The sequence below is a fragment of the Colletotrichum destructivum genome, chromosome 4 (genome assembly GCF_034447905.1).
Source record: "Colletotrichum destructivum chromosome 4, complete sequence".
In the NCBI taxonomy this organism is placed as follows: Eukaryota; Fungi; Ascomycota; class Sordariomycetes; order Glomerellales; family Glomerellaceae; genus Colletotrichum; species Colletotrichum destructivum.
The window spans coordinates 4,482,420-4,502,851 of NC_085899.1; the positions used below are offsets into that span (position 1 = coordinate 4,482,420).

The window sequence follows — 20,432 nt, forward strand, 5'->3', positions numbered from 1 at the left end:
AACCGTAAAACAGTGCAGACGCTGATTGGTCTTTGCATTGCTTAACATAGGATTGTGGATCCTCACAAGCTGGGCGACGCACAAATCAACCTTCCCGTTTGCATTAAGCCATTCCGAGACTAGCGTCATGAGCTTGGATCTAGCTCCTTCCTTCGACTCCGTCCCCTGTATCCCTCAAAAAAAAAAAAATCCCTTGTCTGTCCCCATCCACACGACACCCGAACCAAAACGAGCAAGGAGGCTGCATGATATCGATGGCCACTTTTTGCCGTTGGAATGCAAGAAACGTGGAAATGCGAGCGGCTACACGGCAGCGCCAGGGCAGCCACCCCAGCCCAGCACCCGTTAGCCGCATACACACAAATACAACAACCTGAGTGACCCCGAAACATTCCTCACTTTTTCTCCCTCCTTTCGACAGCGTCCATGTCACCGTCATTGTCATCGTCAATGTCAATGTCGCCTCCTTCGAACAGCTGGTGCAGTCTCGCCAAGCTCGACCGCGCCTAATTCGCACCGCGATGCGCTGATTCAAGCCTTTCCGCAAGAGCCTCACAGACATCGACTTTCCTCCAGATACGCAAGAGACGCAGATAGACACGCGCAGACTATGGCCCTCAACTTGCGCCTGCGGGTCGTGATTCCCATCGTCGCCCTCATCGCCCTCGCTGCCGTCCTCGTTCGCTTCCACGAGAGCATCGCCAATACCGACTCGCTCTTCAGCCTCCCTTACCACGCAAAGACCGCGGATGGCGAGCACCCGTCGTTGTCGTCGTCGTCGTCGTCGTCGTCGTCGCCAGACTCTCCGATAAAGGCGGATCCGAATCCGAAACCCAAGCCGAACCCCAAACCCCTTTCCGAACAGACGCCCGTTTACAAACCCGCGCCGAAATACACCCCGCCGCCCGTCATCGACCCCTTTCCGCTCCTCGCCAACACCGATTCCCCGCCGCCCCCGATCCCCGCACACAATGTGCCCCGGCCCGACCTCCACAAAACCTACGGCCTCGACCGCCCGCCGCCGCTGTTCATCGGCTTCTCGCGGCAGTGGCCCATCCTGCTCCAGTGCGTCGTCAGCTACATCACCGCCGGCTGGCCCGCCTCGGGCATCTACGTCCTAGAGAACACGGGCGTGCAGTTTGCCAACGCCCGCGGCAACCTCACGCTGCAGAACCCCTTTTACCTCAACCACACCACCCTACGCCGCCTCGGCGTCAACGTCCTGCAGGCCCCGGCCCTGCTCTCCTTCTCGCAGATGCAGAACACCTTTCTCCACGAGGCCCATGCCAACGGCTGGCCCTACTACTTCTACTCCCACCAGGACGTCCTCGTCTTCTCCTTTGAGGACGGGCCTGACGACCGTCACCGCCCCGGCGACCGCGCCTGGGAGTACTACGACGACGCCGACCGCGATGAGGGCGCCCGACCCGCCGCCGCGGGGCAGCCGGGCTACCGCACCATATACGAGAACTGCCTGCGCGATCTAAACACGACGCTGGCGAGGGGCGAGCGCTGGGGCTTCCGCTGGTACCAGTACGACCACCTGACGCTCGTGAACCGCGACGCCATGGACGCCATCGGGGGCTGGGACTCCTTGATCCCCTACTACGCGACCGACTGCGACATGAACGCCCGGCTGACCATGGACGGCTGGTCCATGAAGCACCGACGGGCCGGGCTGATCAACGACGTTTCGACCCACCTCGAAGACCTGGCCGTGCTCTACAGGGTCCCGGGCACGAAACCCAGATTTGTCGACCCGAACCCTCCTCCCCCTCCCGCGCCCGATAGAAGGTCCGACAACGAAGGGCGGGATGAAGCGAAGCGGCCGACAAACGTCACAGCCACGCCCGCCGACGCAGACTACTTCCGCGCGGTCGTCGACGTCGGCTTCGACATGACCAACTACAAGTACCGCGACAGTGACCACAACCGCAACTCGTGGCAGAAGAGCCAGCACGGCGGCGCGGGCGAGCCCTACTACTACGACCCGGAGGGCTTCGCCGAGGCCTTTGAGGTGCTCGTCGGCGCGGGCCGCAAGATCTTCGAGCTCAAGTGGGGCCGCGGCGGGTGCGACATCGCCGAGGGCTACGGCCTGAAGATCGAGGACCAGTGGCGCGTCATGCCCGCCAAGAAGAAGGACGGCTGAAGGACGGCCAAACAAAAGGATGGAGGGGGATGAGAGAGAGACGTATGAGTCGTGATACCCGGTGCACATGATCTTGACGGCCGTTTGCCACCAAGTGCATGAGTTAGAATCCTGTTTTTTGTCTCTTTTGTTTTTCCCATGACACCACGCGCACGAGTCAGTATCTGTCTATCGACGTCATAGAGGACCAGTGCAAGTAACCATGTATAGAACATGTCAAGATATTGTAATGACGAGTAAGTAGGTAGGTAAAGCACTCCTTCAGTGTGTTAGCGTAGAGACGCATTAGAATTCACGAAATGAAAAGAGGCATGCTTGTGGTATTCTTGGTATTCAGTGGTCGATGCCATCTATGCGGGGGGCGGGAAGGATGTCCACACATCTCTCCTCTTTCGGAGTTCGGATCTTCCAGCGCTAATGCCATGCGGATGCATATCGGAAGAGGGAAAAGAAAAAAAGAAAAGAGAAATAGGTAGAACAGATGAAAAGATTTCGTACACATGGCCTCAAAAAAAAAGGAATACCCCCAATACGCCATACCCGTTCTATCTAGGTATTGCCCTCCGCCTGTCAATCCAGAATAACACACGGAGCGATTGGCTCACTACAGTATCCAACTGCTTTGCTTTTCCCTCTCTCTGGGCCAAAATGCTCCCACTCTCTCGCGGACGTATCATTATAGATAAAAGAAAATAGAAAAGAGCACGTAACGCGACCCGATGCGAACTCATGCCTCGGTGATGTTTCTTGTTGATGCCAGAGCACCGGGGGCCTGAATATCGCCCACCAGGCCGGCCGTCTTGAAGCCGCTGGCGGTGGCGGCGATCTGGGACTTGGGGGCGTACCCAGACTTGGCGCCGCCGCTGCTGAGAACCTCCTTGCGCGTGACGTTGAGCTTGTCAGCGGACAGACCCATAGACTGGAGAAAGTGGACCGTCTCGGTCCACTCCTTGTCCTTGCGAGCCTCGTTCCAGCCGAGTTCCTCGGCCATGACGTCAATGACGCGGGGCAGGGCGCGGAGGGCGGATTCGGCATCCAAGAAGGCGAGACGGGTGCGGCGGGAGATCAGGTCGGTGGCGGTCAAGGCAGCCTCGGCGCGGACACCGTGACGGATCTCGCCGACAACGAAGGGGAAGTTGGGCAGGATGCGCTCGGAAGAGAAAGCAGCAACCGACCAGGCGCGGTCACCGTAGTTGTGAGCCAGGTGGTTGGCAACGTCGGCATCGAGGGAGAACTGCGAGCTGAGGTGGGCGGGCAGGTGCTTGGAGAAGCCGTGGGCGCCGACGAGGGGCACGTTGGTGGTGATACACTTGCCAGTGGTGGTGAAGGCGGGGAGGCCAGCACCAGAGATATCCGGAAGGGTGACGGGCTTGGGCTCGAGCTTGAAGGTCTTGATGGCCTCGTCGACAGCATCCTCGGCCATCTGGCGGTAGGTAGTCCACTTGCCGCCAGCGCATGTAAGAAGGCCGGAGTCGGAGACGGTGACGAGATGGGAGCGGACGAGGGACTCGGTGTTCTTGGCGTTGGGGTCCTTGACCAAGGGGCGGATTCCTGGAAAGAGCTGTTAGATTTATCTGTGCATTCAAAACGGAGCGTGGGAAGAAGACTCCTAAAACTTACCAGACCAGGCGGCGAGAACATCAGAGCGAGACAGGGCAGATTCGGGGGTGATGAGCTTGTTGACCTCCTTGAGGATGAACTTGATGTCATCTTCGCGGGCAATGGGCTCGCGCTCGACGGGGGCAGCGTTGTCCGTGGTTCCCGCGAGCGTGTATCCTTGCCAAGGCAGCACGAAAATGACACGACCGTCCGAGGTGGCAGCATCGAGAAGACCGATTCCGTTGGGGCAGATATCGCCAGGCAGCATGATGTGGGCGCCGGAGGCAGGGGCAACAATAGGCTTGCGGTCGGGGTTGTCCATACGCTCGACGGCGTCAGCGAAGGGGCCGGTAGCGTTGATGACACCCTTTGCGCGGACGGTGAAAGAGTCGCTGCCGGGGGTCATGACATCGCGGACCTTGGCGCCAGTGATTTTGCCGTTGGGGTTCTTTTCCAGAGAGGTGACCTCGACGTGGTTGAGCACGGTTGCGCCGTAGAAGGCAGCAGTCAGGGCGAGGGATACGTTCATGCGGGAGTCGTTGTGCTGGCCGTCGTAGTAGACGAGAGCACCAACCATGTTGTCGCGGCGGAGCATGGGGAAAGCCTCGAGGGCCTTGTTGGTGGAAACGTAGTAGGAGCTCTCAAGGCCCTGGGAACCGGCGAGGAGATCGTAGGCCTTGGTGCCGGCCCAGAAGTAGGGGGTCTGCCACCACTTCTGGATGGGCAGGAGGATAGGCAGAGACGAGGACAGGTGCGGGGCAACGTTGAGGAAGGTCTTGCGCTCGTGCAGAGCCTCCATGACGAGCTCAAGCTGGGAGTAGTCGAGGTTCCAGACGGCCTTTTCGAGGTAGCGGACGCCGCCGTGGACGAGCTTGGTGCTCTTGGACGAGGTTCCGGCGGAGAAGTCATCGCGCTCGACGAGAGCGACCTTGAGGCCACGGGTCACGGCATCGAGAGCAATACCGGTGCCGGTAGCACCACCACCAATGACGAGCAGGTCGTACTCGTGGTCATCTGAGTTGTGGGCGCGAAGGTCGGCCAGCTGAGAGGCGCGATCCTTTGTGGCGGGGAACGAGGGCGGAACGATCTTGCCCTGGCTGTCGCGCTTCAGCTCAACGAGCGGCTTGTCGAAGCTGTGAGCTCCGCGGCCGCTGAGAAAGGTCGAGTAGGCAACGACACCACCAGTGGCGGCGACGGCCGCGATGGCGACGGGCCTTCTCAGGCTCGAGAAGCGGGACGCCATGCTGTGGATGGGTCGCTCTTCTCTTCTCTTTTCACTCGGGGTAGATTTGGACCGAGGCCGAAAAGGACGAGAGAGTGTTGTGTTGGAAGGCAAGCAGCAGGTAGACGAATCCCCAGCGTGGAGTGGGACGTCTGCGGTGATGGTAGTAGCTGTAGTATTGGTGAAGGGGTCACAGGTGATGATGATCCTGTTGGAAAGTAGATGAAGGGGGAGAAGGAAGGGGAGGGAGAAGAGGGAATAAAAGGGAAAAAAGGTAGAGGAAGCGGAAGCTTGATGCTTAAGAGGGTCCGGAGGAAGTGAGGACGTAGATCGGTAGATGTCAGAGGCCGGCCGTTGGCGACGAGAAAAAAAAAAAAAGAAGAAAAAAGTAAAGTAAAGCAAGAAAGAGCTCCTTCGGGCTGGGCCGCCTCAACCGCAAGCTGGGCGCTTCGATTCGTGGAATGACACCCCGAGCTCAGGCAGGAATGGCGCCGTTCGTCGAGAGCAAAATCTTCCGTTGGACAGGGCAGGGCGGGAACAGTAAACTCGCGTTTGTAGAGAGTACCTATGACAGGGTAGGGTAAGGTAGGGGAGGTAGAGAGAGAGGGAGGGAGGTTCTATGGGGAGAAAGGAGGGACAGTAAACAAGCCAAAGCAGAGAAGAGGCTAAAAGTAGATCGGGAAGGGGGACGGGGGCGGTACGGAGATACCTTGTCGTGGAGATGAGAGGCAAGGCAAGACAAGACGACAGCCACCGGTGACTTGCAGACCAGAAGAAAGCTCGAGGTTTGGCCGGTAGCGACGGACATGGCTCATGGCTCGCATCGGATTGGACTGGGCTGGATTGGATAGGATTGGGTTGGATCGCACCCCCACGTGGTCCGGCAGCTGGCTTCTGTTTCTGGCATTCACCATCACAGATAGATACACTACGATGTACTACAGTACCCTCGAGCTCCCCCCCTACTTGCCGTGCACTAGGCCACTAAGTAGGTACCTTGCAGAACATCATTGCCGCCATAGCACTTGTTGATGGCTCCTTGCCAGACCCCTTCGTTGCTTGTCCAGTGAGTGCCGGGCGACTCCAAGCTACTACCTGTCGCGTCGTCGCGTTTTTGCATCGTCGGCCAGTTGGGGTCTGACATCATGGACCGCATAGGAAAACATGGCACCGAGCCCAGTCCGAGCTAGCAGCTGGTGGGTAGTACTGTACGCAAGCGGGCAGTGAGTGGGTGAGTGACTGAGTGACGGATCCATGGAGAAATGAATGGGGAAGTAGCCCCAATGTCGAGGGGCGAGGAGTGGGGGGGGGGGGCCCGGGGGCGGCCTGGGAAAGAGTCGTCGCTATGCTATGCCATCCGTGCGGTGTTTCCGGTCAGAGCCTCAAAATGTCATTCGGTATTTGGAGGCCGAGACTTTGGACCAGCGTCGGGTTCCTGTCGGTGTTTGTGAGACAACCGCATCCGCCAATTCCCCCAGTGGACCACGACACCCCTGCCTCGGCAGCTTCGGCTGTGAGGACCGAACACTGAAGAAAGAATTGGAGAAAACAATAGGGGACCGAAGGCAGACGGCCCCATATAGAATAAATTGGAGACACTGGTTCGCCATGATCGGCGGAAACCTCCGAGGGCAAGTGCGGAATCTCTCTCTCAGAATCTGGAAGGAAGGGCTGGCATTCCCCTGGATATCCCATTGGCTCCGTCACTGCGACGAGATCCCGTCTTCCCTCCCCTCTTTTCTGCTGACACCCATTGAATCCTCCTCCATCATGCACTTTACGCACATTAATTTTGAGCTCGCCCTGCCTCGGTATTCCTGTTCCGCGACCACAGCCAGCCGCCTGCAAACCCCGGAGCACAGCATAGCAGGCGCCTTACCTTGCATGGGTACATGCTATTGTACACACTCGGTCTGCAGAATCAGCACCAAAGCACCGCTGCCTGCTGGATCTCGAGACACGCATGCACCCAACTGCACCGCACCACCACACACACGCTAACCACACTGTTTGATCAGGGACCAAACAGCAAAAGATACAGACAGAGAGAGACAGATGCTAGTGTAGACAAAACAAACAGACATACAGACAGCCAGACCGACCAACACAAGCAATCGGCCCGGCCAATGGCCCGCGTCTGAATTCTCTTTACGGGCTCCTCCCAAGTATCCATCGTGGCATGTTTGCCCACTCGCCGCCACGCCATGTTGGCACTAACTGTCGCTCTCCTTCCGCAAGCCTCACATGTCGGCCCTTTGGCCGGGGTCTGATTACTCTGGGCCCGCCTCACTTTGCATCTTGAGGCCCGATGTGAGGCTTGCCCAAGCGTACTCAAGGGGTCTGAAGGGGTCTGAAGCTGTCTGAAGGGCTTTTCGAACAGACATCTGGCCCAGCTTAAGAACCGGCCGCCCTCCTCTCCCGACCGCGCACCGTTTCTGGCTCCCGGGACCGACGGCCAATTCACCACCACTGCCGAGCGCCACCGCTTCTGCTTTGCGCTAAGCAAAGCGATCCCGTCAACTTCACACATCCCACCGAGCACCACCACCACCACCACTACCACCACTACCACCACCCGCCAAGCCATCCAGGTCAAGGAAACCTGCCTTCAACCCGCCGCCGTTTCCCTCCTGACTCGATTATTACCTGTATCGCATTCCCGTGCCCACTCAACGGCTGACATCCGAAATCTGATCTCTTCGAGTCACTCTACCTCTGCCTTGTACCCTCGTTCCATCTTGTACATCTACGTGCAGAATACTGGACCCGGCGCCGCACTCGAACCCCTCCCTCTGAGAATGCGCCCGCGGTAGGGACACCGTTGTTGCACCCGCACCCCGTGCCCGCCCGCCACACGCACACACCCACCGTCCGTCACCGTCACCGCCGTCACCGTCCGCCGAAGGTCACGATGCAGTCAGTCATTTGTTCCAGCATGGCAAAACTGCCTTCCCTGTTTATTTGGCTTCCGGCAGCCAGCCAGTCCCTGCACGCAGAACCAAAGGTCATGCCATGCCACTCGAAATACCCGTCCCCCCTCCCCCCAGTCGATTTACACCACGCGGTGCTGCGCTCAAGCACCCGGTCAAGTCACCGCTTGATGGACTCGATGATTTGTCGCGTTTCGAAACTCGCAACTGCAGCTGCGCCCCACTTATGATATCTGTCAAAGTGCCAATCTCACACAGTAGCACGTCGGCATCGTTATCCCCAAAGCCAATCAATCTGGTCCTTCGAACTTTCCAACCGTTCTGAGTAATCCTGCCCACGGACACATGGTGCAGCCCGAATACGACGTTTCTCCAAAGTCTTCCTGGCTCTTGGCTGTTCGAGTGTGCCACACTCGTCTACCCCGCGCTTCTTGAAGTACTCCAATTCAACCTTAAACCGTTCGCGACACGCGACAGTTGCCGACTTCTGAGTCCTGGATAACAACCAACAATCGGGGACAGATATCCGACGAGTCAGCTTGGGCGAAAGCTTATGGCAGATAGCACTGCCATCGGTCCATCATTGTCGTTTCGGTCCCTTGCGCTGTACAGGAACTCTGGTCACCTCGACTGACACGCAACGAAACGCCAACTCTACTCGACTCCGCCACGGTACATCGCAACCTTTCATGGTAGAGAGGTCATGCTCACTCACTATCTGCTTCCGAACTGTCCAGAGGGAGGTCATCCGATACCATTGCAACGCAGCGACCCGGCCTTGCCATCGCCTCCCCTTTGCCTTTCCGTCCAATGCGCGCCTACTCCCCAACCTGGCGTGTGAAGAAGTTCGGGCGACAGGAGACCGTCCCCAACTTTGCCCATCTCCCTCACCCTACGTGGGTAGCAGAGTGCGCGTGCGATTGACGGACCGTGCAAATTGCCACAAAGCTTGACAACTTACCAAGCCCGTCCGAAGTTTCAATGCGCAAATGCAGCGTGACTCGCGAGGGGAGGAGAAGCTTTACTAGATTGGTGGTGGGTGCGACCGGACGCGCGCACCGGAATCTGACTTTTGCGGTATGGCCAACCAAGGTCGGTACCGCTGTGTTGCCGTTTCTCTCCACATTGCATGCCATTTACTGCCAACGGTCGAGGTGAGAGAGCATTGACGACGCCATCGGTACCGGGGAAATGGTGCCCCCTACTGGGGATCCGCGAAACTGGTGGCCGTTCGGCCTCGTTGCTACCACGATACCGAATCCACGCAACTATTGGATTCTAGCCGTTCCTAGAAAGGACGTGCAAACCACTAACCGGTCCCTTCGAGAACAGAACCACCTTGGGTCTCTTCACTGGTGTTCTGGCCAGCCTGTACTCAGGCAATCCCAGTTCCAGCAGCTGCAAGCCCAGACTGTCATTTATTGATTGCGTGCAAATGGCGCTTCACGACTGGACTTACACTGGCAGTCCAGGGTCTGGAAAGCGCAATCCGGCGGCGTGGGTGTGCCGTGTATGCGGCTAGTCCCCCCTTTTTCTGGTCCCCTTGAGAAAAATCGCCGACACGACGGAATAATTCCCAAGGCGCCAGGCCTGGCCCGCACCTCGGGCGTCGTGACAATCTTCCAGCGAAGTGGCTTTTCTCTCCCAAGGATCCCAAATGGGTGCCCTCACTCACGAACATATACTAAAGTGTTGCCGGTGCGCCTCCTAATAAGTTTACCACACACGCAGAAGGAAGCCTGTTTTTTCTGCTCTTGGTGGCTGGGCTGGCTGGCTCTCTCTTGCTTCGTGCATCGTCACCGATAGACGCCCTCTCTTTACGACGACGGTTTTAAGCATGGGAAAACTTTGTGGTTCATTGCCAAAACCCGACATTTATGAACAACAACCAGTCCGAGTCTGATTGCCCTTCCCGATAGTAAACAACAAAACAGTCAGACAAGAAACAAAACACCGCCAATCCCATCCATATTCGACACAACGCTTCGACCTAGCAAGACGGATAAGACAAGCATCGAAACATGTCGACGAACTCAGACAGCAACGCAAAATATCGAGAACTATGCCTTCTGTCGCTTTTCCCCAGGATTTTTCCACCGTAAGGCAGATTGTTTTCTCTCATGTTGCTGCTTTCTTTCTCTGGTTTGCTTTCCGTCAGACCCAACGCGCTCGCTCTCATACGCGACCCGTGAGGAGGAGCAAAAGGACTCCTGTAGTTCAGCTCTTTTCAGCCCCGTCTCGTTCACATTTTCGAGTTCGTCCGCCCGTCCTTCTCTTTCTTCCGAACCTCTTTGGTATCATCCGTCGTAATTTGATTTCCTTACTCCTCACTCTTCACGACCCTGGCAACGTCGGATCTTTGACTCATCGTCTTCATCATTCATGATGAAAATGACTCTCTCGTTCATGCACGCACACACAAACAAATCAGCAACACATGAAGATAGCTGTGGCCCCCTACACCTTATCCAAGCGGTTCTTGTAGGTGTTAGACCACACGTCCCGACGGGGCCGGAAGAGACGGGTCAGGCCAAAGTAGGGGCTGTTGATCGGGCTCTCTCCCGTGTACATGAATACGTCGTACAGGAAGCCTCCGAGGAGGGTTCCGAAAAAGGGGGCAACCATAGGGATCTGTCAATCGTTTCTTGTTAGCCACAAGCCTCGGTAAAAGTTTTTCGCCACACACGACAACCGGCTCCATCGAAGGAATACAGGGGCCGAGGCAGAAGGATTCTCCTTACCCAGAAATAGTATCCACCGGCGGACCACACACCAGGACCGTATCCGACAATGTACGAAACCAGGCGGGGGCCAAAGTCACGCGCCAGGTTGATGGCATAGCCCGTCTCCCAACCCCAGCAGGCACCAATGCCGAAGATAAGGAAGAAGAGGGCCAAGGGCATGAAGGGTCCGGCGGCTCCGTTGGCGGGGTCGGCGAGGGCGAAAATGACGAACTGGAGAATGCTCGACGAGATGACTTCGGAAAAGAACATGCCCGTCCGTGTCATGAACTCGGCGGGGTATGTGCAAAAGACGCCGGCCGTGGAGTTGGGTCCTCCGACGGTGCGGATTCCGGCGCCGCCCTCGAACGCGTCGATGGCCTTGATGTAGTTGCCGTACACAATGAAGGCCGCCGCCATGGCACCCAGCAGCTGACCAATGAAGTAGATGGGGAATTTGCGCCACGGGTGGCCACGGTACACGCAGTTGGCGAGTGTCACTGCCGGGTTGAGATGACCACCGGATTTCTTGCTGCAGTAAACGCCGAGCATGACGCCCAATCTGGAGTATCGAGTCAGCTCATCTGTTTTCCATCCTGCCACGCACGCTTCGCATACGTTGAAGTCACGTATGGAACTATGTATGTGTATGTGTGTGCAATATTCGGAGAGATTGCAAGGGTTTCTTTCACTTACCCCCAGCCCCAAGAGATACTCTGGTAGTCACCCTTGGTGCTGTTACTCAGGACAACCTGGGCAACGACACCGTCACCAAACAAGACGAGGACCATGGTTCCGAAAAACTCAGAAAAGCCATCCTGAAGGTTCTCTCGGATGCGGGCCCAAGCGAGCTGCTTCTCCTCCTGGTGAGGGGGAAGCATGCTGCCGACGGCGTGCTCCTCGTGGGTCTCTTCGCCTCCCATGTCGTGCTTGAAGGTCGGGATATGTTGCTTTCCGACAGATGAAGACTCAGACACCGATTCCGCTGTATGGACAGTGATCACCATTAGAAACGAACCGATAAGTTGAATCTGACGAGAGGACGCGCGAGAGAGGTAGAGAAGGGGAGGAGGGAGGAAGAGAGGGTCAAGGCAGAAAAGGTAGCAAAAGGTTGATGAAGATGGGACGAGAGAGAGAAGAAAGGAAGCACAACGCGGGGTGATGGTGATGGAAGGATGAGATGAAGGAGACAGGCGAAGGTCTGGCCAGAATATCATCCCACGCCCAACCCATGGGGAAGAAGCATCTTCTTATGGTCCCCACGGGCTCGTGGTGTTCCCACGGGGCCGGACACCGTTGCAACCAGTGCGCCGGGATGCGGTCTGCTTTCACGGGGAAAGAGGAGAGAGAGGGACATGGACCGAGAGTTGGGAGAGGGGGGGGGGGGGGGGGGGAGGGGTGAGGTTCACACAACCAACCGGGGAGAGGGAGACAAGGGGAGGGGGCAGGAGGAGGAGTTACAAGGTATGGCGAATGCAAGGGAAATCTTTTTCTTGAGGCTTACCCATTCTGGATCACGTTCTCTTGCAAGTGCTTGTTGCGTACGAAAGCTTTTTGTGGTTTAGGTATGTGGACCTCTCTTCTTTCGTCGACCGATTCGAGAGGATGTTCTCCAGGAGATTCCACGATGGCGCCTTGTTCTCTGGTGGGCGGATCCTTCCAGCGACAAGAGAGATTGAGAGGGAAGGGGGTGAGTGTCTATCTTCTCTCTCCAATTCCGGATTCCTGGGAGGGACCGACAATTCGGGATTGGATCAGGAGGAGGAGCAAAGCAAAGCGTCTCCGGTGATAGGAAACCTCGTGAGAGTTCCACAACGGGTTACGTGGTACGCTATGGTGGTACGGATCTCGCGGAGAGAGGGAGATGGAGGGAGAGATGAGGATTGGGGATGGAGACGATGGTCGCACACGAGATAAGGGACACGAAGGGCGGGAGGGAAAAAAAGTCGAACGATGTGGGCGCGGGAGAGATGGAAAGTCGCTCAGTGTGTGAGTGAGTGAGTGGGAAAAAGAGAAATTGAAGAGGAAGAGATGGCCAAAGGGTGGGACGAGATGGGGAGGGGGGAATACGGATGCAGTTCGGTGGCTTACACCGAAGATGAGGTTGGAGGCCGGCCGAGATGAACGAGATATGTCTGCCGGACGGCGGCCGAGGTTTTGAGAGAGAGGAATTCTGGACCTTCGTCCGCTCGCTTCCCCGCTTATTGAAAGGAACCCCCGTCCCCCCTTCTATCCTTTCTGTTATCGTTTGTCCGGGGTTCGCCAAGGTATGATGGGCGAATGTGTGTGTGTGTGTGTGTGTGTGTACAGGATGTGTGTGTCTGTCAATCTGTTTGCCGAATGATCCACGGTCCACGGGCAGAGGAAGGGGGAAAGCGCACAAGGTTGCGCGAAGGTAGAGGTACGAAGACGAAAGAGAAAAGGCAAAAAGGACACCCTCCACACTCACTTCCGCACCACTAATAGAACTGGCAGGCTTCCCCTTTTGGAGATGCAGAGACGCGGCTTTCTCTCCCCCTCCTTTGGTTCTCTCCCCATCCCCTTTTCGTATGGAAGCATGCGGTTTTCCCTCGAGGCAAGGTAAGCTTCTGGGGCGGTTCCCACGTGTGGATGGTAACGTAGGTAGGGGGGGGAGTGAGTGCCAGAGTGGGATGGACATGATGAAGATGGAGAGGGCGGAGCCGTGGCCAGATGAAGAAGGCGCGCGAGAAGGAAGAGATGGATCCAGAAAAGATGGAGAACGACTTGGGTTGTCGGTCGTTCAAAGAGGTTGGAAGTCGTGGGACATACAGTACCTGTAGGACGTGGGGACCGCCGTGGGACTCAAAGGTAAGTTTTTTCGGTGCGTCTTCCGTGGGCGGAGGAGGATGATGATGGGGAGGATGGATCCCCGGTCTACTGAATCCTTTCAAGTAGTCCACACTTAGAAGTATCTGATGGTTCGGATCAGAGATGCTGATTACTGTTCCTGTGTATCCATCTGTATAGGCAGGCAACTCGATTCTCTTGAAGAGAGGGAGAGAGAGGCCATCAGTTTACCTGTTCTTTGAGGCCAGTCATCTCACCCAGGCGGATAGAGACGGAAGGGGAGAAGGGAGAAAAAAAAAAGGGTAGAAGAAACGGGTTGGTTGTTTGGCCCAAGTCTCATGACCTTTTTCCAAGAGAGGCTTGGAGATAAAATCCGCAGTCAAGCAAAGCAGTACGCGGCAATTGCATTTCGCAGCAGGGCCCAGAGTCTATCTGTCTGCCAGCCAGCCAGCCAGCCAGCCCAGTCGAGCGAGCGTTTCCAGAGTGTGACCTCTCCCCTCCCCTCGTCGGTCCCAGTTTGAACCCTCCTCCCCTTCTCCACCCATCATCCATTTAAAGCCGAGAGTGCGACTCTTTTCGCTCCTGAACCTTGACTGATCAGATCGGAAGATTGCCTCTTCCATGATGCATCCCTGGAAACCATCTGGGGCCGGGCGATGGGCGCCAAGGGGTCCATCGAGGTGGAGTGTCCAAATCTGACAGTGACGAGCCACACACACGCACTTCGCATGGGTGGTAGTGCAGTGTGCAGAGTTACTATGTACAGGTAGTGTAGTGTAGTGTAAGTGCAGCACAGGGAACGCTACCTTGGTTAGTAACTCTGTTACGCATGCAGACAGAAACACACACACACACGCACACACACACCCATCCGCCCATCCCACCACCACCCCCTCCGAAACTGCCGCGGCAAAAAACGTCATGCATACGAAGCGTACCTCATCCATTGGTCGCTGTAGTGGTGGTACGGAGAACGGGTAAGTACTTGTCGGGAAGAAGAGAACGGACTGCTTCCCGTCATGGTTGAACGTGAAACCATTCGCACTTTTTACCCAAGTTTTTTGTTTTATTTTTTATTTCTTTCTTATAGTTCTATTTTGGAGGGGGTGGTCTTTTTTTCTCCCCCCCCCCCCCTCGGAGTAATTTTCGTTGACTGTCCCCATCCGGCTTCTGAGCCAAGGTGGAAAAAAAATCCATAGGGGAAAAAACCACACAAAAGAAAATCACCGTGTGTCTACCGATGACGTGAATACACCCACAGCAAACCGGTTGAGAAGAGCAGAGCCGCCTGCCCCCCCCTTCCATGACTGGGCAAGAAAAGAGGACAGAAGAGTTGCAATACGAAGACCAGCTCCGTCCGGCATGCCCGTCAAGCCGAGGAGGGGCAATGTAAGTCTGCGGTCCGCGGTCACGCAGCGCTTACTTGCTTTCTAGCGTGTCAGGTATTTGCATACCTCCATAGAGGCAAAAAGAAGACCCCCTCCCTGTCCTGTCAAGTCCGCAGCCGTGATCCTTGGTTCTTTTTGCCCTTTCGTAATGCAATGCAACTTTCGCCTCTCTCTCTCTATCTATCTCTCTCTCTCACTTGATCTTGGCTTCCCCCGCAGTTGGTTACTCGAAATTGGACGAATGAGACGAAGGGGGCTGGGCGGGCGGGTGCAACCTGGCGGAAGTAGAAAGCCTAAATAAATAAATAAATAAAAAATAAAAGTGTGTGTAGTGTACGCTAACATGCACACCTACATGAAGACTGGTTGGGTTTGCCGGTCTTGTCCGTTTCGGAACAGAAGTCGAGGGCGGGGAAGACGGGACATGTCATGCAGGGTGGCGGGTTTGGCAGGTCGGCAAGTGGTTTTTTTTGGTCTTTCAAGAGGTCTTATTACTGTTGGTCTCATTCAATGTTCGCCCATTGCTTATACGTGGGAGACGAGACTGTCATGTCACCCCTTGGTTTGTCTTTGCCTGTCAGTCGGGGTTGGGAAGCGCTGCGGGCGAGGAAAGCTGGTCGGCCGGCTGTTCCCCGGCGCCGAATCCCTTGTCCGCCGTCCGCCGTCTGCCGTCCTCCGAATCTGCCTTCCGCCGTCCGGATCCAGCACAGCAGTCGAGCGAGTCCAGTCCGGTCCAGACCACAGTCTCAGCCGGAAAGCACAATGCTGGTGGCAGTGCTACTGCTGCTACTGCTGCTGCTGATGCTCGTACCATGTTCCATGCTTCGTGTTCCATGACCGGTCCATCGTCTGCGCAAATAGCAGCAGCAGCAGCAGCAGCAGCAGCAGCAGCAGCAGCATCAAGATGCGGCAAACCAGCGGCGCAGACAGACACATGACACGCACACGACACGCCCCGCGGATGGGACCGCCGGCGCATCCTTCTCTTCTTGGGGCTCTACCCGGTGTATAGCGTGCCAGAGAGACAGAGAGAGAGCGAGTGAGCGACAAGGCCCGGAAACCCCGCTTTCTTCCAAGAGCCTCGGGCCACCGGCCATGGTCATGGACCTCTTCCGGGTCCCCTACTGGAGATGATGAGACAGCCAGGAGGAGTACAGGTAGTAGTGGTGTACACTACAAAGTACTTACCTACGTAAAGACCGGCATACGGCCGGACCCACCGCGCGCGTGCGCCGCCCGTCGACTTCGCCGACGCAGCCCGAAACTCGTTGCGGTTCGCGGCGCCACTGGGAAATGACATCAAACTCCATCGTGAAGGGGGGCGAATGAAGAGAGGGGGGGGACCACTGCCATCAGCCGTCCGGTTTGCTCTCAATCCCCGTAACCTCGTCCCGCTCTCCTCCACTCTTTTTTCCCTCTCTCTCTCCCTCGCTGATGATGGCCGACGATGCTCGCCAACCTCGAACCATGGCCCGACGTAACTCGGTGCCTCGATCCCGAATCCTCCTCCGGCCAACCCCGTTCGTCCCTCTCTCTCTCTTCCTCTCGTCCCGGTTCGTCTTCTCTCTTCCTTCAGAAAGGATTCCCCGCCTGTCCCTTGTCGTGGATTCCTACAATTTCCTCGTGAGCACATGTCAAGAAAGCAGAACCCACTCCGTTCAACCCGTTTGACCCGTTCGCGTGTCTTCCCCCCCCCCGGTATTGAGGATGCTGCATCTGGGGTCTCCCACCCATTCCTTCCACCCCCCTCCCCATCTGACAGACTGGCGGGTTCTTTTCTTCTTCTCGGATCCTGTATTTGTACCAGAAACTAAGAGTCCAGCTCCTTGGTGCTCATCTCGTGTCATCTCCACACGATCTGGGGGATGGGGTAGAGGAGAGGAGGGGAGGGGGGGGGAGACCTGCATGGGAATGAGGGGTAGCTCCTCGAGGAAGCTGTCGTTTCCCCGTGGAGGGAGCTAACCCGACACGCCGTCTCTCTTCACACCCTCCTCCTCCTCCTCACCCTCACTCTGCCTTCTCCGTCTCGTCGCGTTGGAGATGGGTAGGACGGAGGGCGGAGCTGGGTTTCCCGCCTGCGCGGCACCTACAAATATTTTTGCCAGCCCGTGAAACTTAACTTAACTCACTCTCCCATCGTGTTGTCCCTCTGTCTCTCACTCTCTATCACTCCTCCTTCTCTTCATCCTCGCTCTGCAAACAAACTAAGAGATACCCAAACCTCCTCCTCCTCTCCCATTCGTCTTATCCTCCTCCTCGGTCGCGCACGTCACCGTCTCTGAATGCTCTCGTCTCTTCTTCCCATCCGACTCAAACCTGATTCCGATACCAACATGTCTCCCACTTCCGTCAACGGGGGCGCCGCCCCCAACATCTCCTTCGTCGGTGCCATTGACCAGGGTACCACGAGCACTCGTTTCCTCATCTTCAACCCACAAGGCGAGGTCATTGCTACCCACCAGCTGGAGTTTAAGCAGATCTACCCCCAGCCTGGGTAAGTCGACGAGCCTCCCCAGTGGTCGCAAAAATAAACATAAAAAAATAAAAAAGATGATCTCGAATTATCAGGAAGGCTAATGCGATTCGCGACAGCTGGCACGAGCATGACCCCGAGGAGCTCGTCTCCTCGGTCGAGAAGTGCATTGACGGCGCCGTCCAGACCTTCGAGACCCAGGGCCACTCGCGCGACCAGATCAAGGCCGTCGGCATCACCAACCAGAGAGAGACCACCGTGCTCTGGGACCGGACCACCGGCAAGGCCCTGTACAACGCCATCGTCTGGACCGACACCCGCACCAAGGACCTCGTGCGCCGCCTGAAGCAGCGCCTCGGCGCCAGCGAGCTCACGCAGCGGTGCGGCCTGCCCCTGTCGACGTACCCCTCCGTCGGCAAGCTCCTCTGGCTCCTCGAGAACGTGCCCGAGGTCAAGGACGCCTACGAGCGCGGCGTTCTGGCCTTCGGCACCATCGACACTTGGCTGGTCTACAAGCTCAACGGCGGCATCGCCCGCGACGTCTACGTCTCGGACCCGTCCAACGCCGCGCGCACCATGTTCATGAACATCCACACCCTCCAGTACGACGAGGACCTCATCGACTGGTTCCGCGTCGACCCCAAGAAGGTCAAGCTCGCCAAGATCGTCCGCTCCTCGGACCCCGAGGCCTACGGCTCGCTGCACAACACCCTGCTGAGCGGCACCAAGATCACGGGCTGCCTGGGCGACCAGTCGGCCGCCCTCGTCGGGCAGAAGGGCTTCACGGCCGGCCTCGCCAAGAACACGTACGGCACCGGCTGCTTCCTGCTCTACAACATCGGCCCCAAGCCCGTCATCTCCTCCCACGGCCTGCTGACCACCGTCGCCTTCGACTTCGGCCCCGGCAAGACCATGTACGCCCTCGAGGGCAGCATCGCCGTCGCCGGCTCCAGCGTCAAGTTCCTCGTCGACAACTTCGGCTTCATCGAGTCCTCGTCCAAGCTCAGCGCCCTCGCCGAGACCGTCGAGGACAACGGCGGGTGCACCTTCGTCACGGCCTTCAGCGGCCTCTTCGCGCCCTACTGGATCGACGACGCCCGCGGCACCATCTTCGGCATCACCGCCTACACCCAGCGCGGCCACATCGCCCGCGCCACCCTCGAGGCCACCTGCTTCCAGACCAAGGCCATCCTGGACTCCATGGAGAAGGACAGCGGCGCTGCCCTGACGGAGCTCGCCGTTGACGGCGGCATGTGCAACTCGGATCTCGTCATGCAGGTAAGGATTAGAAAAAGATGCCCCTCCCCCGGTCGCCGGACCTTATCCGAGCATCTCTTCCCCCCCCCCCCCCTCTCTCTCTCTCTCTCTCTCACTTTATTTCTCCCCTTCCCTGGCGGAGAAGATCCAAGAAACAGGCTGGCTGACCCATGTAAACCCCCCAAAACAGACCCAGTCCGACCTCATCGGTATCCCTGTCAACCGCCCCGGCATGCGTGAGACGACGGCCCTTGGCGCGGCCATCGCGGCAGGCTTTGCCGTGGGCGTGTGGAAGAGCTTCGACGAGCTCAAGGACGTCAACCTCGAGGGCCGCACCATCTTCAAGCCTACCATCTCCAAGGACGAGGCTTCCCAGCGCTTCGGCCGCTGGGAGAAGGCCGTCCAGATGAGCAAGGGCTGGTCGAGCTAAAGAGACACTTTTTGTGCCCCTTTCACGTCATGATGTCTCTTCTTTTTTCTGGTTATTTTTTTTATCTTCTTCTTCTTCTTCTTTTCGATATACCACAGTCTGTTGTCGTTTGGGGCGAGTCCAATCACGATGGGCACCGCGCGCGCGCATGAATCCTTTTTTTTTTTTTTTGGCGCCACTTTGGAAGGAGAAAAAATCCCTCCATCTGTATCATAGGATAGTTCGACGGAGGGTATGACGCGATTTTCCCCTGCCGTGTGTCGAAATCCGAACATGTGTGTGCTGGAATCTGGATCCTCGGATCCCATTCTCAACTTTGCTTACCCCTGTGATAATGATGATGATGATGATGATGATGACGATGTTCGTTGGTTGCCAATCTTTACAAGATCGCGCCCGCCCCCCCCCCCCCCCCCCCCCCCCCCCCAAAGTCAGACGGGGGTATTTCCAGGGAAGAAGCCCGCCCAGTCGCATGTTTCGTCTCGATCACACTCCACGTGTGAATGTCCCTTGCCGGATGATCGGAGATTGGAAAGGCGTTCTCCACGGTCTCCATCCGTCCCGTTCGGTACCGAGTCAGTCAAGTCAGTCAGTGACTTTTGGGATCGTCAGAAAGAAAAAGTTGGAGAGGTCGGACCCCTTGTGCGGCCTTGTTCCGAACAAGACCCTCTCCCACTCCACCCTCCAAGAGAGTATGGTTAGTCAGTGAGCGGGCTGGTGAGACGTCAGTCAGTCAGCCACCTGAGAGAAAGGGGCTGGTGGAGGAAGAGGGAGTCTCCTTTCTTGGCTTTGGGTCTGCGGTAGAAGACTCCCAAGACTCTAAGCCCACGATCGTGTCTCTCACTCCCAGGCTTTTACCATTACCCCCCCTCCCCCCACCTTTTGACCGTTGCATGGCCCCATGGATGATCCCCGCGGTAGTAGGCTGGACAGGGGGCGACGGCAACGAGCGGGGAAAAGAGCTCGGAGCGGCCGGGGGGAGGGGCGTGTGTGTGTTCAGCACAGTAGGCCAAAAAGATTCTACAGGCTTGTTGGTACTCTGTACAGAGTACAGTAGGTTGGTAGGCTAGACGTTAGCAAATACAAAAGCTTGGAGACAGGATGAGGGGTTGACAGGATGAGGGGAATGAAAGGCGGCGTGGTTCCTGCATTGCATGTCTTGTCTTTTAGCTTGCTGGATGGAACAGCCTATGGCTGACGAGCGCCGTTGCGTTGGGCCCGTTGCATTGCGGTTGCCAGCCAGTCAAGTCAGTCTGGCCGGTCGAAGTCTTGTGACGGACGGATGGCTTCGGGGATGGCTCCTATTCTCGTCATCGCCCCCAAGACTGCTCCATCCGTCCCGTCCGTTCCATGCCTGTGCCTGCCCTGCGGACGGATAGGATGGTCGGGTCTCTAAGGGTATGCGTGTGTGTCCAGGTATTTGTGTGATTGTACATCAGTCTCCCGGGGAAAAGGG

The 20,432-nt window shown here is 57.1% G+C and overlaps 5 protein-coding genes across 5 annotated transcripts; 2 read left to right on the plus strand and 3 right to left on the minus strand.

Moving 5' to 3' along the window:
• Positions 1 to 191: 191 nt before the first annotated feature.
• CDEST_07308 (uncharacterized protein) lies at positions 192 to 2,325 on the plus strand. The gene has a single exon (XM_062923467.1). It carries the CDS (start codon positions 611 to 613, stop codon positions 2,147 to 2,149), a length of 1,539 nt encoding a protein of 512 aa, XP_062779518.1. The 5' UTR covers positions 192 to 610; the 3' UTR covers positions 2,150 to 2,325.
• A 551-nt stretch (positions 2,326 to 2,876) lies between these two features.
• CDEST_07309 (Putative FAD-dependent glycerol-3-phosphate dehydrogenase, FAD dependent oxidoreductase) lies at positions 2,877 to 4,991 on the minus strand (the record flags this gene model as incomplete). Its single annotated transcript, XM_062923468.1, has 2 exons — positions 2,877 to 3,700; positions 3,770 to 4,991. The coding sequence occupies 2 exons, from the start codon at positions 4,989 to 4,991 to the stop codon at positions 2,877 to 2,879; spliced, it is 2,046 nt and encodes a 681-aa protein (XP_062779519.1).
• Positions 4,992 to 10,357: 5,366 nt separating this feature from the next.
• On the minus strand, positions 10,358 to 12,128 carry CDEST_07310 (Putative major intrinsic protein; the record flags this gene model as incomplete). Its single annotated transcript, XM_062923469.1, has 4 exons — positions 10,358 to 10,531; positions 10,642 to 11,182; positions 11,317 to 11,605; positions 12,125 to 12,128. The coding sequence occupies 4 exons, from the start codon at positions 12,126 to 12,128 to the stop codon at positions 10,358 to 10,360; spliced, it is 1,008 nt and encodes a 335-aa protein (XP_062779520.1).
• Positions 12,129 to 15,295: 3,167 nt separating this feature from the next.
• On the minus strand, positions 15,296 to 15,795 carry CDEST_07311 (uncharacterized protein; the record flags this gene model as incomplete). The annotated part of the gene is made up of 1 exon (XM_062923470.1): positions 15,296 to 15,795. One exon carries the CDS (start codon positions 15,793 to 15,795, stop codon positions 15,394 to 15,396), a length of 402 nt encoding a protein of 133 aa, XP_062779521.1. The 3' UTR covers positions 15,296 to 15,393.
• Positions 15,796 to 16,764: 969 nt separating this feature from the next.
• Positions 16,765 to 19,362, plus strand: CDEST_07312 (Putative carbohydrate kinase, FGGY, ATPase, nucleotide binding domain-containing protein). The gene is made up of 3 exons (XM_062923471.1): positions 16,765 to 17,310; positions 17,385 to 18,567; positions 18,737 to 19,362. Exons 1-3 carry the CDS (start codon positions 17,099 to 17,101, stop codon positions 18,974 to 18,976), a joined length of 1,635 nt encoding a protein of 544 aa, XP_062779522.1. The 5' UTR covers positions 16,765 to 17,098; the 3' UTR covers positions 18,977 to 19,362.
• The last annotated feature ends 1,070 nt before the right edge of the window (positions 19,363 to 20,432 follow it).